The sequence below is a fragment of the Leptonychotes weddellii genome, chromosome 10 (assembly GCF_054177405.1).
Source record: "Leptonychotes weddellii isolate Sample4059 chromosome 10, ASM5417740v2, whole genome shotgun sequence".
NCBI lineage: Eukaryota > Metazoa > Chordata > Mammalia > Carnivora > Phocidae > Leptonychotes > Leptonychotes weddellii.
The window spans coordinates 117,706,253-117,720,010 of NC_138378.1; the positions used below are offsets into that span (position 1 = coordinate 117,706,253).

At 35.6% G+C, this 13,758-nt stretch overlaps 1 protein-coding gene across 1 annotated transcript in view; it reads left to right on the forward strand.

Annotated features, from left to right (window-relative positions):
* KIDINS220 (kinase D interacting substrate 220) overlaps window positions 1–13,758 on the forward strand; it is an 89,981-nt gene that overhangs the window by 14,572 nt on the left and 61,651 nt on the right. Inside the window, exons 3-8 of the mRNA XM_081797313.1 lie at window positions 458–556; window positions 1,281–1,379; window positions 6,133–6,231; window positions 7,178–7,279; window positions 10,036–10,134; window positions 12,301–12,537. Of these exons, the coding sequence (XP_081653439.1) occupies window positions 458–556; window positions 1,281–1,379; window positions 6,133–6,231; window positions 7,178–7,279; window positions 10,036–10,134; window positions 12,301–12,537 (735 nt within the window). The remainder of the gene's footprint in view (window positions 1–457; window positions 557–1,280; window positions 1,380–6,132; window positions 6,232–7,177; window positions 7,280–10,035; window positions 10,135–12,300; window positions 12,538–13,758) is intronic.

Sequence of the window (13,758 nt, forward strand, 5' to 3'; positions counted from 1 at the left end):
CCTAGTATTCATGTTTACTTATTTTGAATGAAATTGTAGTGCCAAAACCAGACTAGTAATGCTGTAGTAAAAAAATGTTTCAGGGACGCCTGGGTGGCTCAGTCAGTTGAGTGTCTGCCTTCGGCTCAGGTCATGATCCGGGGGTTCTGGGATTGGGTACCACATCAGGCTCCTTGTTCAGCAGGGAGCCTTCTTCTCCCTCTGCCTGCTGCTTCCCCTACTTGTGCTCTCTCTCCCTCTCTCTCTTTCTGACAAATAAATAAAATCTTTAAAAAATTTTTTTCTTTTTCTCTTTGACTTCTATATTATTAGCAAACTGAAAACTTAAGATTTCAAACGTGTTTCTAAATTTAAGAAATTCTGTAAACAATGTTTGACATACTGTTGTGAAAACATGACTGTGGTATATTTAACTGTGGCATTTCATAAAGCCCTGTGTGTCTTTTATATTCCCTAGTGTGGCCAGACCCCATTGATGATAGCCGCTGAGCAAGGCAATCTGGAAATAGTGAAAGAGTTAATTAAGAATGGAGCTAATTGCAATCTGGAAGATTTGGTATATATTAAAATAATCTACTTATTTTTTGTCTTTTTCTTTTCCTTAACTTTGCTCTTTGTTTTTAAGAAGTGATTCAAAATTAGTAGATTACAGTTGTTCTTTCAGATCTATCTTAACTTTGACTAATAATATGCTAAGTCAGTTTTTTAAAGGCGTGATGCAGGAGAGAAATTTTTACTTTAAATGAAAGGTCTCAGCTCTTCGTGTTTTTTGTATATAGATGGCACTGGCTGAATAGAAGCACATATACTTGGATACTTGTAGCCTTTATTTAAAAATAAAGGACAGTAGTTTTTTCTTTATCACGTAGTTTCTAAATTTATCATATGGGATTGCCTTAGTTTAATAGCCTATGAATGTGCTCTTAAATCTGATGACAGGCTCTGTAATTTCAATTTATTGTAATGGTTGCCAGCCACAGGATTAGCTTTAAGGTTTTGATAGTCATCTTTTCTTTTTTTAAAAAAACACAGTATATGATTAGGCGTCCAGTGAAAAGACTGACCAAGCGGTTGTGAAAGCATTTCGGCACCACTGCCTCATGCACAGATATGTTCTTAACAGAGCTCATGCTGCGGTGTTATTTTAGAGTAGTTCAGAGTGGGTCAAATCATGTCAGTTTGGTATGATCATTTGGTATGTAAACTCAAATTTATTTTTCCTCACTTTGGATTGTTATTTTTGGTTTTGAAATGATAACATTGGTGACTGTGTGTTCAAGGATAACTGGACAGCGCTTATATCAGCATCAAAAGAAGGGCACTTGCACATCGTGGAAGAACTGCTTAAATGTGGGGTCAACTTGGAGCACCGTGATATGGTATGTACGTTGGTTAGGATGATATGTTGTTTAATTAGCTGGAATCTTACTAACAGTAATAGGTATGTCTGGAACATTGTATTTTTGTGTGGGGGGGTTATATTATAATCTTTTAGGATTTGGGGCTGGGCATTGAAACAGCTCTCAAGAATGTGTGAAAACCCAGGGGATATAATGACCGTTTTAGAATATTCTTAGTCATCATTTTCAGTTTATTTCAGAGTTTAAAATTCTGAAATATTAACTAAAAACAACTCATTAACTTTCAGTATATCAATGCTTTAAAACTTATATGAGAGAATGGTTTCCTTGAAGAGGAACTTTAAGAGAGACAGTATAGTTTTAAAAATATTTTCAGTTGTTTAAAGTTATAATTTTCAGAATAATATTTATAAATTTATTTAAAAAATGTTAATTGTGTTCAGGCATGAGCACATTACTAGTCTGTACACCTTACAAGTTTAACAAAATATGACCCTTAATTATCTTAGCTCTTATTTGCTCCTGGCATCTGCTTAAGACATAAAGATGAAGAAAGAGATCATTTCTAGCTTATTTATTCTGTGAAATATTCAGCCTTTTCCAAAGTTAATTTTAACAGTGGAAGAGAGGAAGGAATTGATCTGCCTTGACGTGTAAAACATGTACTACTTTGCTGATAATGAAGTGCAGGCGGTCTGAGTTTTTAAGAAACTGCAGCATTCTACCATCTTGTACTTACTATTATATTATAATTATAATTTACACAGTATGTTTACCTCTATAATCTTAAATGTATTCTCAAACTTAATGAAGTAGGTGGCATACTTATTTTTATAGGAAGATACAGAACTATTTATATTCTACTTATTTCTGAAAAGAAGTTAAAGTATATTGCTCTAAAAGTTTAGGGAGAGAAGATCATGATGTACTCAGTAACCTAGGCAGAGGATGGGTTGGTATGGCAGGCGAGAGTAAAATGTGGTGTTCTCATCTTACCGGGATATAAAGTAGAAAGGAAATGTGTGGAGGTTATTAAAGGCACCAAACCAGTTAATCAGATGAATTAATATTAGGTACCTATTCTATGCCTGGTCTCTTTATGTGCTTTAGCTTCTCTATGCTTAGTTGACTTCTCAGAACAATCCTCTGGGCTAGGGATGCATTTTGTTCTCAATGTATATAGTTCAGGAAATTGAAACTGGAGGAAGTGCCCTTTGCCCAAAGCAGTCAGGCTGAGTTTTGAACCCAGGTCTGCCTTACTACAAAGGTTTTCTCCTCTATTGCTCTTCCACATGTATTAATAGGGAGTTAGGAACTATAAAGGACACATTATGAATGTGGCAGACTTAGGAAGATTTGTACAAAATGATCTTAAGCTTTTTTAGTTTTCCATATGTTTCTTTATTTCCCCTAAGTAATTACCACAGCATCTTTTAACATATTTACAGGGTCTTAATGTTTGGCTTTAAAACACCACAATTGGGGAAACTGAGGGCTGTGTCTCCCTGAATAGTTAGTGTTGAGGGACCCTAACCTCAACGGACTGGGTGGTGGTAGTAACTGCTGAGCTGTGAGGGAAGGCAGAGTCCCTGGGACTTGTGTAGGGGAGGAGAGTGCCCACCAGGGTTTGTCTTTGGGTTCAGTAAGAGCTAGGATATAACATCTCAAAGTCTAGTGAGGATTTTTTTTTTTTTTTTTTTAATGTAAGGATTTTTTTCTTAAGGGGACCTTTGTGGGCGCTAAACTAATGGTATTCACTTCTAACCTTTTCATTTTGCAAATTCGGGCGTAGTTTTCTCCTAAATTCTTGTGTAGGGTGACATTATACAAATTAAAAAGAGAGCATGATATTAAAACAATTCTGGGCAGGCATTTTAAAGATTAAAATGTTGATGTATTTAAGATTTGACTAAATGCTAAGCTCTATAATTTGACCTAAATAAATTGTCAGCCTTTTCTTGTCTTTCATGACCTTGACCTTTTGTAAAAGGCGAAAGATTTATGCGATCTGAAGAGAAACCAGAGTATGACCTTGACCTTTTGAAGATTGCTCCTCTGGCATTTTTGTTTTTTATTTTTTTATTTTAGTTTTTTAAAGATTTTATTTATTAGAGAGAGAGAGAATGAGTGCATGAGAGCAGGGGGAGGGGCAGAAGGAGAAGGAGAAGCAGACTCCCCACTAAGCAGGGAGCTTGACTCAGGGTTTGATCCCAGGACCCTGAGATCATGACCTGAGCCTGTGGCAGAGGCTTAACCCACCCAGGCGCCCCTCCTCTGGCATTTTTAGGATGTCTCTCAATTTAGATTGATGTTTCTCATGATTAGATTGAGATTGTGCTTTGTTGGGAAGGATAGCACAGAGATGGTAGTCTCTTCTCAGCACACCACATCTGGGTACATGATAGCAAACCCGTCCCTGGTGATGTTAACTTTGATCTCTTGGTATTGTCTGCCAGATTTATTCACTGTAAGATTACTGTTTCCCCCTTTGTAATTACTAAGTATTTTGGAGAAGATACTTTGAAACTATACAAATGTCCCGCTTTTGATTAAACTTTCACTCATTTATTTTAACATCTACCAATGTATCTTGCATGCAGCAGTTACTACTGTGGTGTTATAATGGTGATTTTTCTACTTCCGTCATTCCCTATACATTGATTAATTTGAATTCTTCTGTAAGGAAGAGTTCTTTGTCTTTCCATGTCTCTCTCTATGTATTTGTATGTAGTTAGATATCTATAAATATATATAGTCTGATGAATATTTATTTTATTCTTTGGGTTATAATTTAGTTCTGTACTTACTTTCCTGCTCAGGTTGTTCCAACTTTGGCCATTGGGAGCTTCTGTGCCCTTTTGAGATGCCCTATCTTTTTTTTAAAAGCACTTCCTTACTTTCTGGCATCATATACTTCAGGCCCATGTTTATCTTGTATTTTTCCTGGCTTATTTTCCTGATTAGCAGCCCTGGATTCAATCAGTTTTCCAAGGAACCATGGTTTCTTTTATCGGAAAATGGTATCGAGAAACCAATATCTTGGTTTAGGTGTTAGGTGAGCTTATTGTTACTGGGGTATCACTACTTGTAGTCCTTCTCAATGGATAGACATAGAAAATACGTGTCTGTATACTAACTCTTGCATATACATGCATCTATTTCTATATTTGTGTGTGTTTGTATTTTTTTTTTAAAGAGACTGCCAACCCAATTTGTTAATAACCTTTTCCCTTTCCCTAAGTTGTAACTCTTCTCTGATGGTGACAAATCTGGCTCTGTTATCTACACAATATATTTACTTGTTTGTTCAACCCTAGTATACAAATAAAGCAGTTCCAGGGGCACCTGGGTGGCTCAGTTGGTTAAGCGACTGCCTTCGGCTCAGGTCATGATCCTGGAGTCCCTGGATCGAGTCCCGCATCGGGCTCCCTGCTCGGCGGGGAGTCTGCTTCTCCCTCTGACCCTCCCCCCTCTCATGTGCTCTCTCTCTCCTCTCATCCTCTCTCTCAAATAAATAAATAAAAAAATCTTTAAAAAAAAAACAAATAAAGCAGTTCCAGAATTTCTAATCAATACTCCAAGAGAAACAGATTTGCCTACTAAGTACAGTGTTTGTGTACAGTTCTTTCTCTCTTTAACATTACAGTATTCAGTCAAAATATTGCTTTCCAAAGTTACCTAGGGTTAGCCTCTAAGTAGTTATGTGATTTTGTGATTCATTTGTAATATAGTTAGATTCATTTGGCCCAGTCTGTATTGAATTTTTTCTTTCCATATTCTGGTTGATTTTTAAAACATTTGCATACAGTAAAATTCACTCTTATGGTGTATAGTTCCCGGGGTTTTGACAAGTGCATAATGTCTTATGTCTACCACCATGTCCTATACAGAGCAGTTCCATCACCTCAACAGTACACCCACCTGCTCCTTTATAATTATCTCCTCCACCCACTCCTCAGCCGCTGGCCACCACTGATCTGTTTTCCCTTTCTACAACTGTGCCTTTTTCAGATCAGGGCAAGTATTTTTTAATCTCCTTTTTAGTGATGATGAAAGAGACTCAGAAGGATTAAGTGATTTATATTCTCAGAACCAAATGTGGATTTAAATGCTGGTTTAAAAAAACCAAAACATTTATTTCTTCGTATAATTTGATTACATTGGTCTTTTTTACTGAATTGCATTATAGCTGAAGAGAAAATTGCTTAAAATAAAAAAGAAAATTGCTCCTATAGTTTAGAAAATAGAATGTCATAATGTTGTTCATTCATACTTGGTGAATTCACACTGGAAATTGTGATCTGCAGATCTCTGCCTCAGTATCCTCTCATTTTTAAGAAGAGGTGCTGTAATGATCTGGGATTTACAGGATGTGTTTAATGCCGGAGTTGAGTATGATTGCTAGAATGCCTCTCTAGAAAAAGTCTAGACTCATACAAGAATATCTAGGGACATAGAAAGTATTTTGAAGAAAAAATTTTTAAACAGCCAAAATAAATCTTGGAAATTTGAAAAATCTAACATGAATGTTCTCTATTTTAGTTTCCATGATACAGTCAAAATTTGGAGTAATTTTGGAATTAAGAGATTTGACTTATTTCAGATACTATTGTGTATTTGTCTGGGGAGCTTGGGAATTTAAAACTACATAGTAGTGCCTTCATACACAATGGTTTTATGTAGAAATAGTCAAAGAAGGAACTTCATTAATGGCATTTTGTGCTTGGAGATGACCAAAAGTTTTCTGTCCCCCCAACCCTTTTTTCCTTAGGGAGGATGGACAGCTCTTATGTGGGCATGTTATAAAGGCCGTACTGAAGTGGTAGAGTTACTTCTTTCTCATGGTGCCAATCCAAGTGTCACTGGTTTGGTAAGCATTCACAAAAATTTCACTGTAATATGAGTGGTAAGTTCTTTAGGTAATACTTAAGGCTGATTATATTTTAGACTTCAGATTGAATAGAAATTATCTAGATGTTAATAAAAATAATAATGCAAGATGTGATGTCAAATCACAACGAGAATTTTTTTCTCAGGCTAAGCTTATTTCTCAGTTTTTATCAACAAAAAGGCAACTCTTAGAGCTTAAATGTTAATTATAACATATAACATTTCAAAAGGAGATTTTGAAATCCCTAAGTCATCTTGCCTGTATTCTGTGGGTATGCATTCTTAATCTAAACTTATTTAAAGAAAAAGGGTGTTTACCAAATATCCATACCATTTTTCTATACATTTCTTTACATGGTAATACATGCGTTACTACTCTGTTTGGGACTTGATCTCAGACTGCTGATTGAGAGATTATCCTTCTGATGGGGGACATCCTTTTATACTGTATACATATGTCAGATAATCATGTTGTACACTTTAAATATCTTGTGATTTTGTCAGTTATACCTCAGTAAAGCTTCTTAAAAAAGGAGAAACTTATTCAAGTTAATAGAAGGATTATGTAAGTTAATGGAAGGATTATATTACACATTTCTCTTATTAGTCTTTCCTGTTGGCTAGATAATCATATTAAATGTATTAATCTGTAAAAATAAATGTGTTCGTAATATATATGTCTTTAAGGTTGAGTGCATTTTATTAGCTGATTATGTCTTATGAGTATTATATGTTTTTTCAAGTGGAGAATGATCCGTAACTTGGTATTTTAAAATATTACTTTGTATTACTCCCTTTACTATTTACTTTTCTTAGCAAATGTGTGTTGTAAGTATCTACCTAAAACATTTTTCTTTCCCTCGCTCCCTTGCGTTCTCCCTCCTCCCCTCCTTCTCTACCTACTTCCGCACCTCCCTGCCTCCCAGCAGTACAGTGTTTACCCAGTCATCTGGGCAGCGGGGAGAGGCCATGCAGGTATAGTGCATCTTCTACTGCGAAACGGTGCGAAAGTCAACTGCTCCGATAAGGTAGGTCAGCAGGAGCTTTCCAGGTTCCGGTCTATGTTATGTCTACTCAGTATGTCTAAATGCAAGTTTTCTCATATGACCTCCTGAGACTGTGCTGGTGAATCTTCTGTTTATATATATGAATGTATTTTATATAGATAGATATGTCATAGGTGGATCCCTTACACATAGTAACTCTCCCTCCATTGTTTTTTTTACATCACATTCATCATTCTCTGGAAAATAGATAGGGATGATTCCCTATATTCATTATTTGAAGTTTTCTGTTATAACTCTTATTTCTACCTTCAGTCCTAGCTGCTTTCTATGTATGGTTGTCAGAATGATCTTTCTAAAATTCAGGTTTAGTTTTTTTTCTCTCTCTCTCATACTTAAAATGCTGAAGACATCAATCCCTGGTATGATGTGTGAAGACAGGCCTTGGCTCCCTTTCTGCCCTTTCTCCTGCCATCTGAACCCTAAAACTGCCTCGCCTGCTAGACTGCCAAAGGATGTGGGTGCCTGGATTCATCTGTTTTTAGCCCTTCCATGCCTTTGCGTGTGCTCTTTCAGTGTGGAGAGAGAGTAAAGCTCTGCTTTACTTTCTGTTCATCCTTCACACTCAGCTCATTTGCCATCCACTTTAGAAAATTTCCCAGAATTTTGTTCTATTCATTTTTTAAATCCTTAATATTCATCCCAAACATTTAATAAGTATTTATTTAATTAGAACTTGACACATTGTGGGTAACTGTAATCTTTTCAAATTAATAACAATTCAGTGAAATATAGGAAAATAACTAATAATTAGACATTTTTGATAATTGGAATATATTCTGAGTATAAATTTAAGTAAAATAATATTGCTTAACCTGATGGGAATGTTGGGAATCATCTTATGTTAATCTAGTTGGTGCTTGTATGGGTGTATACATATGTAAAAAAATCAAGTAATACATTTAAGATAGGTGTATTTTAGCATGGAGCACTGGGTGTTATGCACAAACAATGAATCATGGAACACTACATCTAAAACTAATGATGTAATGTATGGGAATTAACATAAGAATAAAAAAAAAGATAGGTGTATTTTATTTTATTTATTTATTTTTTAGATTTTATTTGAGAGTGAGAGAGAGAAGTGGGGGAGGGGCAGAGGAAGAGGGAGAAGCAGACTCCCTGCTGAGCGTGAAGCCTGACCCACGGGGCTCAATCCCAGGACCCTGAGATCATGACCTGAGCCAAAGTCAGATGGTTAACCAAATGAGACAGCCAGGTGCCCCTAGATTGATGTATTTTATACACTTTATGTAGTTATGCTCACTTTTTAAAAGTATCACCTAAAATAATAGGTTGACAAGGACTGTAAAGAGACTCTTGCAAATACTTGTAATATGGTACTTAAAAGTATTGTATTGGGACTGTTCATTAATTCAGAATGGTTGTCTTCTATTTTTTTTTTTTTTTTCAAATTCTTGTTTAAATTCTAGTTAGTTAACATACAATGCAATGTTGGTTTCAGGAGTAGAATTCAGTGAGTCATCACTTAACATACAACCCTCATGCTCATCAAGATGGGCTGTCTTTTAATTCAGATTAGTGAGGTTTTATTTTATGTCCAAAGTGGATATGATTCTCTCTATTGATGTTTTTGATTTGACACTTTAGTATGATTGTGAAATCTTTAATTTCTCCTTCTGGCCTCTTGAAAAATGGTTTATATGACCTGGCATTCACGGCCCCTCCAGAATCAGGTAGTATGCTACCTAGTCTGTCACTCTGACATTTTGAGAAAATGTTTAGTACCTACTGTGTGCAGTACCCTGTATGTGTACTAAACACAGAAGATACAAAAACAAAGTTCCTCAGTCATACTTGCCACATTTAAAGTGCTCAGTGGCCGTATGAGACTCGTGGCTACTGTATTGGCCAGTGCAGAATTATGGAGCATTTCCATCAGCATAGAAAGTTTTGTTGGACAGAGCTATTATAGAAAGTAGGCATTTATTGCATGTTTATTTCAGTCTGTAGTCTCATGTAGTTAAAGATCACCGTGGGTATGTCTCTTGATTGCCAGACTTCCCAAAGACACAGCATTGCTTTTATGCATAATGTACATTCTCTGATGTCTTTTGAATCACATTCCAGCTGAAGGTGCTTTTAAGTGCAGTTTCTAAGGAAGTTTATTTTATCAAGTTTAGAGGCTGATTTGGGGGTGGTGGTTAAGAGCACAGACTGAAGCAGGCCTTTTGGGGTCATGGGTCTTACTCTACCTCTTAGTAGCTTTGTGACTTTAAACCTGTAATTAATTTCTCAGGGCCTCATTTGCTCTCTGTGAAAATGTGATATTTCAAATTCTCCTTATTCTTGTGATAAAGATGAGTTATGTGATAAACATGAGTTAACACATGTAAAGTACTTAGAATTATATTTGTCATTTCATTGTTACTCTTTTTGCCTGTAGTCAGACTGTTGGACTTTAAATTGTATTTCACAAGATACAGGAAGCAATGAAAGCTTGTTGAAAATTAGAGGCTGTATGACTTTATGATGGAAAAAATTGTCACTAATTATAAAAGTTGTTTCATACAGCGGTTAGTCATCTCTTCAGGAGAAAGACACTGGGGAAAATACGGCTTATCTAGAATTAAAATTATAATTTGTATAAACAGTAACTTAAGAATACTTAATATGAGTTTTATTAAAATTTGTGTTGAGAAAGTTTCTTTTACTACAGCTCTGATAATAATTTTACATTTGTTATTATTTTTTTATAGTATGGAACTACCCCTCTTGTTTGGGCTGCACGGAAGGGTCATTTGGAGTGTGTTAAACATTTATTGGCCATGGGAGCTGATGTTGATCAAGAAGGAGCTGTAAGTATCTTTTCTGTTTAATAAACCTTGGTAATAGAGATAATGTTTTTAGTTTTAAGGGAGAGAATATACTTTCTTAGTATATGTCTAGAAAAATTTCCCAATAGTTCTTAAGTGATACTTAGAAAAACAAGCATTTTCTTTCTATTATCCTGACAAATACATTATGTTCTAGATAGTATGTGTTATAAACATGCTTTTAAGGATCTATTATTAATGCATGTAAATTTTGGGAGGCTAAACTATAAAGAACATCTTACAGTAATCTTACTATTGATTGAATCAGTATTAAAATACTCTTTTTATTTTATTTTTTTTAAAGATTTTTATTTATTTTTTGACAGAGAGAGACAGCGAGAGAGGGAACACAAGCAGGGGGAATGGGAGAGAGGGAGAAGCAGGCCTCCCACTGAGCAGGGAGCCTGACGCAGGGCTCGATCCCAGAACCCTGGGATCATGACCTGAGCCGAAGGCAGACACTTAACGACTGAGCCACCCAGGCACCCCTTGAAATACTCTTTAAATCAAATAGTTTGAAATACTGTTAATTGTGGGAAAAAGTTACGCCCTGTTAAAATACCTTTTCCTTAAGATTTTAAAATAATATTATAATTTTTTGTATGTTTTTAGCTGTGACTTATTTTCCTCCTCTAATAGATTTAAAAATGTCAGAAATTAGCGGTCAAAATGTAGAAAGCTTAAAAATTGGTTCAATACATCCTACCAAGTAGCAGTTATTTTAATAACTTATTGAGCACCTGCTGTGCACGCAACCCTGTGCCAAATGTGCTTGGGGTTCTGGAGAAGCCTAGCAGATGGCTTTTCCCTTGAACTTGTGAGATTATAGTTAAAGGAAATGATATTTATGTACAAGAAATGATTAATACAGAGTATTCTTTATAAAATTAAGTATTATGTGAAATGGATCATAAAGCACTGAGAAGGGATACTACCAAATCTCTGGCTGCATTGTAACAAAATGAACTCTAAATCACACTTGGCTTAGTATCAACCAATTCCTCCTATTTTCCATATTGGCAGAAGCTACTAATTGCTGACCTTTATGGAGTATATAATATTTTTAGTGCCATGTGGAGAAAGAGCATGATTCTTAGCCATGAAATTCATATCTTTCACTTTCCTTTTTTCTGGACAGTTTATCAAGTGGATAAGTGGCTTATTTCTATGATTTTTGACTCTTACAGGATTTTAAAAGGCTATATTATTTAATATGTGAGAGAATTATGACTCAGTTTGGGGGGCTGATCTAATGACTGAAATATTTCAATAAGGAGATTATATGACATCTCAATATAGATCAGTTTCTCAGGAAGCAACTTTAATACTTCTTTTGGTAATGAGTCAGGTTCTTCTATTAGGTGATTTATTGTTATAAATTAGATATGCAGCTTTTATTTTTTAAAAGATTTATTTTTATTTGTTTTAGAGAGAGCATGCAAGCAGGGGGAGGGACAGAGGGGGAGAGAGAGAGAGAGAGAATCCTCAAGCATACTCCCCACTGAGTGCAGAGCCTCATGTGGGGCTAAATCCTGGGACCCCAAGATCATGACCTGAGCTGAGATCAAGAGTTGGCCACTTAACCAACTGAGCCACCCAGGCTCCCAGATGTGCAACTTTTAAAAGAACCACTAAAAATGAGATCATTTTTGAAAATGTGGTTTCTAGATCACTGTGAAAGACAGAAGAATATATTATACTTTATTGAAATATCCTGTAGCTGTTAATTCATTGTTTTACTTCAGTTTTCCTACAGATTTTTATTATAAACAATTCTTTGTTTGAAGCCTGATTGACCTTATTTTGGATTATTTAATTTAGAATGTGTTTCATTTTGAATCATCCCATCTCATCTCATTATATTAGTGAGAGGGTCTGTTCATTGTCAGCAAATCCAATTTCAGATTATCATTTGAAGAGTTGAATGTTTTAACTGTCCTGTTGACTCAAGAAAATTAATGTATCTTCAAAAACAGAAAACAGGCTTCCTAGCCAGTTTTGGTATGTGACTATTTATATTGGCATTTCATTATCAGAAATCACTCTTAATAATAAGCCACCTTCTTGAAAACATAGTTTTATGACTGTGGCATAAATCATATGTTTTCTAGATTATACTGATTTCTTGGGCTTGTTTTTGTTTTTTAGAATTCAATGACTGCACTGATTGTGGCAGTAAAAGGAGGCTACACACAGTCAGTAAAAGAAATTTTGAAGAGGAATCCAAATGTAAATTTAACAGATAAGGATGGAAATACAGCTTTGATGATTGCATCAAAGGAGGGACATACAGAGATTGTACAAGATCTCCTCGATGCCGGAACATATGTGAACATACCTGATAGGGTAGGTTACCTATTTGAGATTTGTCTTCTTGTAGTAACATAATGGAAGATTATCTTAACTTCTCACACCTTTCAGGATTCTTCATGTATGCCATACATTTGTCTAATAAAAGATAAGTTTTATTTCTACCTTTAAAACTAAGAAGTTAAAATGTATTCAATCTTTGTGAAGGGTGTTCTTTTTAATCTTTGTCAAATAATATTGTTACTGAAAATGTCACATGTACTATTAGTCTGTAATTGTCCTTGATGTCTATGATTGTAGTGTTGTTCATGGCTGGTGTTATTCACTTTCCCAGGCCTTCAGCTATACTTAGAATTTTCAAAATTGTACCTCTTGCTCTAATCTTTTCTCAGAACTCTACACTTCTGTTTCCAACGCTACTTGAACTGTCTGCTTGAATGTCTGATGGGCTTTAAAAGTTACCCGCAAAGCAGATGTCTTGTTTGGTTCATCCCAACCCTGCTTTTCCTTCAGTCTTCTCCATCTGAGTGAATGGCATCACCATTCACCCTGTTGTTAAAGCCCGAAGTCCTATGCATTAGCCTTGATTTCTCTTCTCCACCTACCACATCTAATTCTTCAGCAGGTCCGTTTGGCTCTACCTCCAGAACACATCCTGTGTCTGTCTACTTCCCTTCCTCCCTGTTTTAATAGGTTGCTGCCATATTAACTTTTTTTCCTTTCTAGAGCATACTGCTCTTGTTGCTGCTTTGGGACCTCTGCACCAGCTCTGCTCTGTTGGGAATGCTGATCTTCATGATCACTATATGGCTGTCTCCTTCTTGTCATTCTGACCTCAGCTTAAATATGAGCTCCTCAGAAAGATCTTCAGTGACCCAATCCAAAGTCACAGTCCAGTCACTTTCTATGACATCACTGTATTTTAATTTATTTACATGCCATTTGTCTAATTTTTTGTTTGTGTTTATTGTATGTTGTCTGTCTCCTCTAGACTGTCAGTTCTTCTAGAGCTGAGAACTTGTCTGTCTTGTTTCCCAATACCTAGAATGGTACATGGCACATAGTAAGCAATGAGATATTTATAACCTTTTTTTTTTTGCACAAAATTAATGTTTATTCCACCTTTGTGTCATATTCCTGGATCCTTCACCAATGTTACATGAGGAAAAAAACAAAAGCAAAACAAATGAAAAACTGAAATCAGAATCACTAATGTTATCAAGTAGGGAAACAAATAAATTAAAATCTAGCAGCCATCAGCAAGAGTACAGCAAAGACAATGCTGTAAAAGGAAAC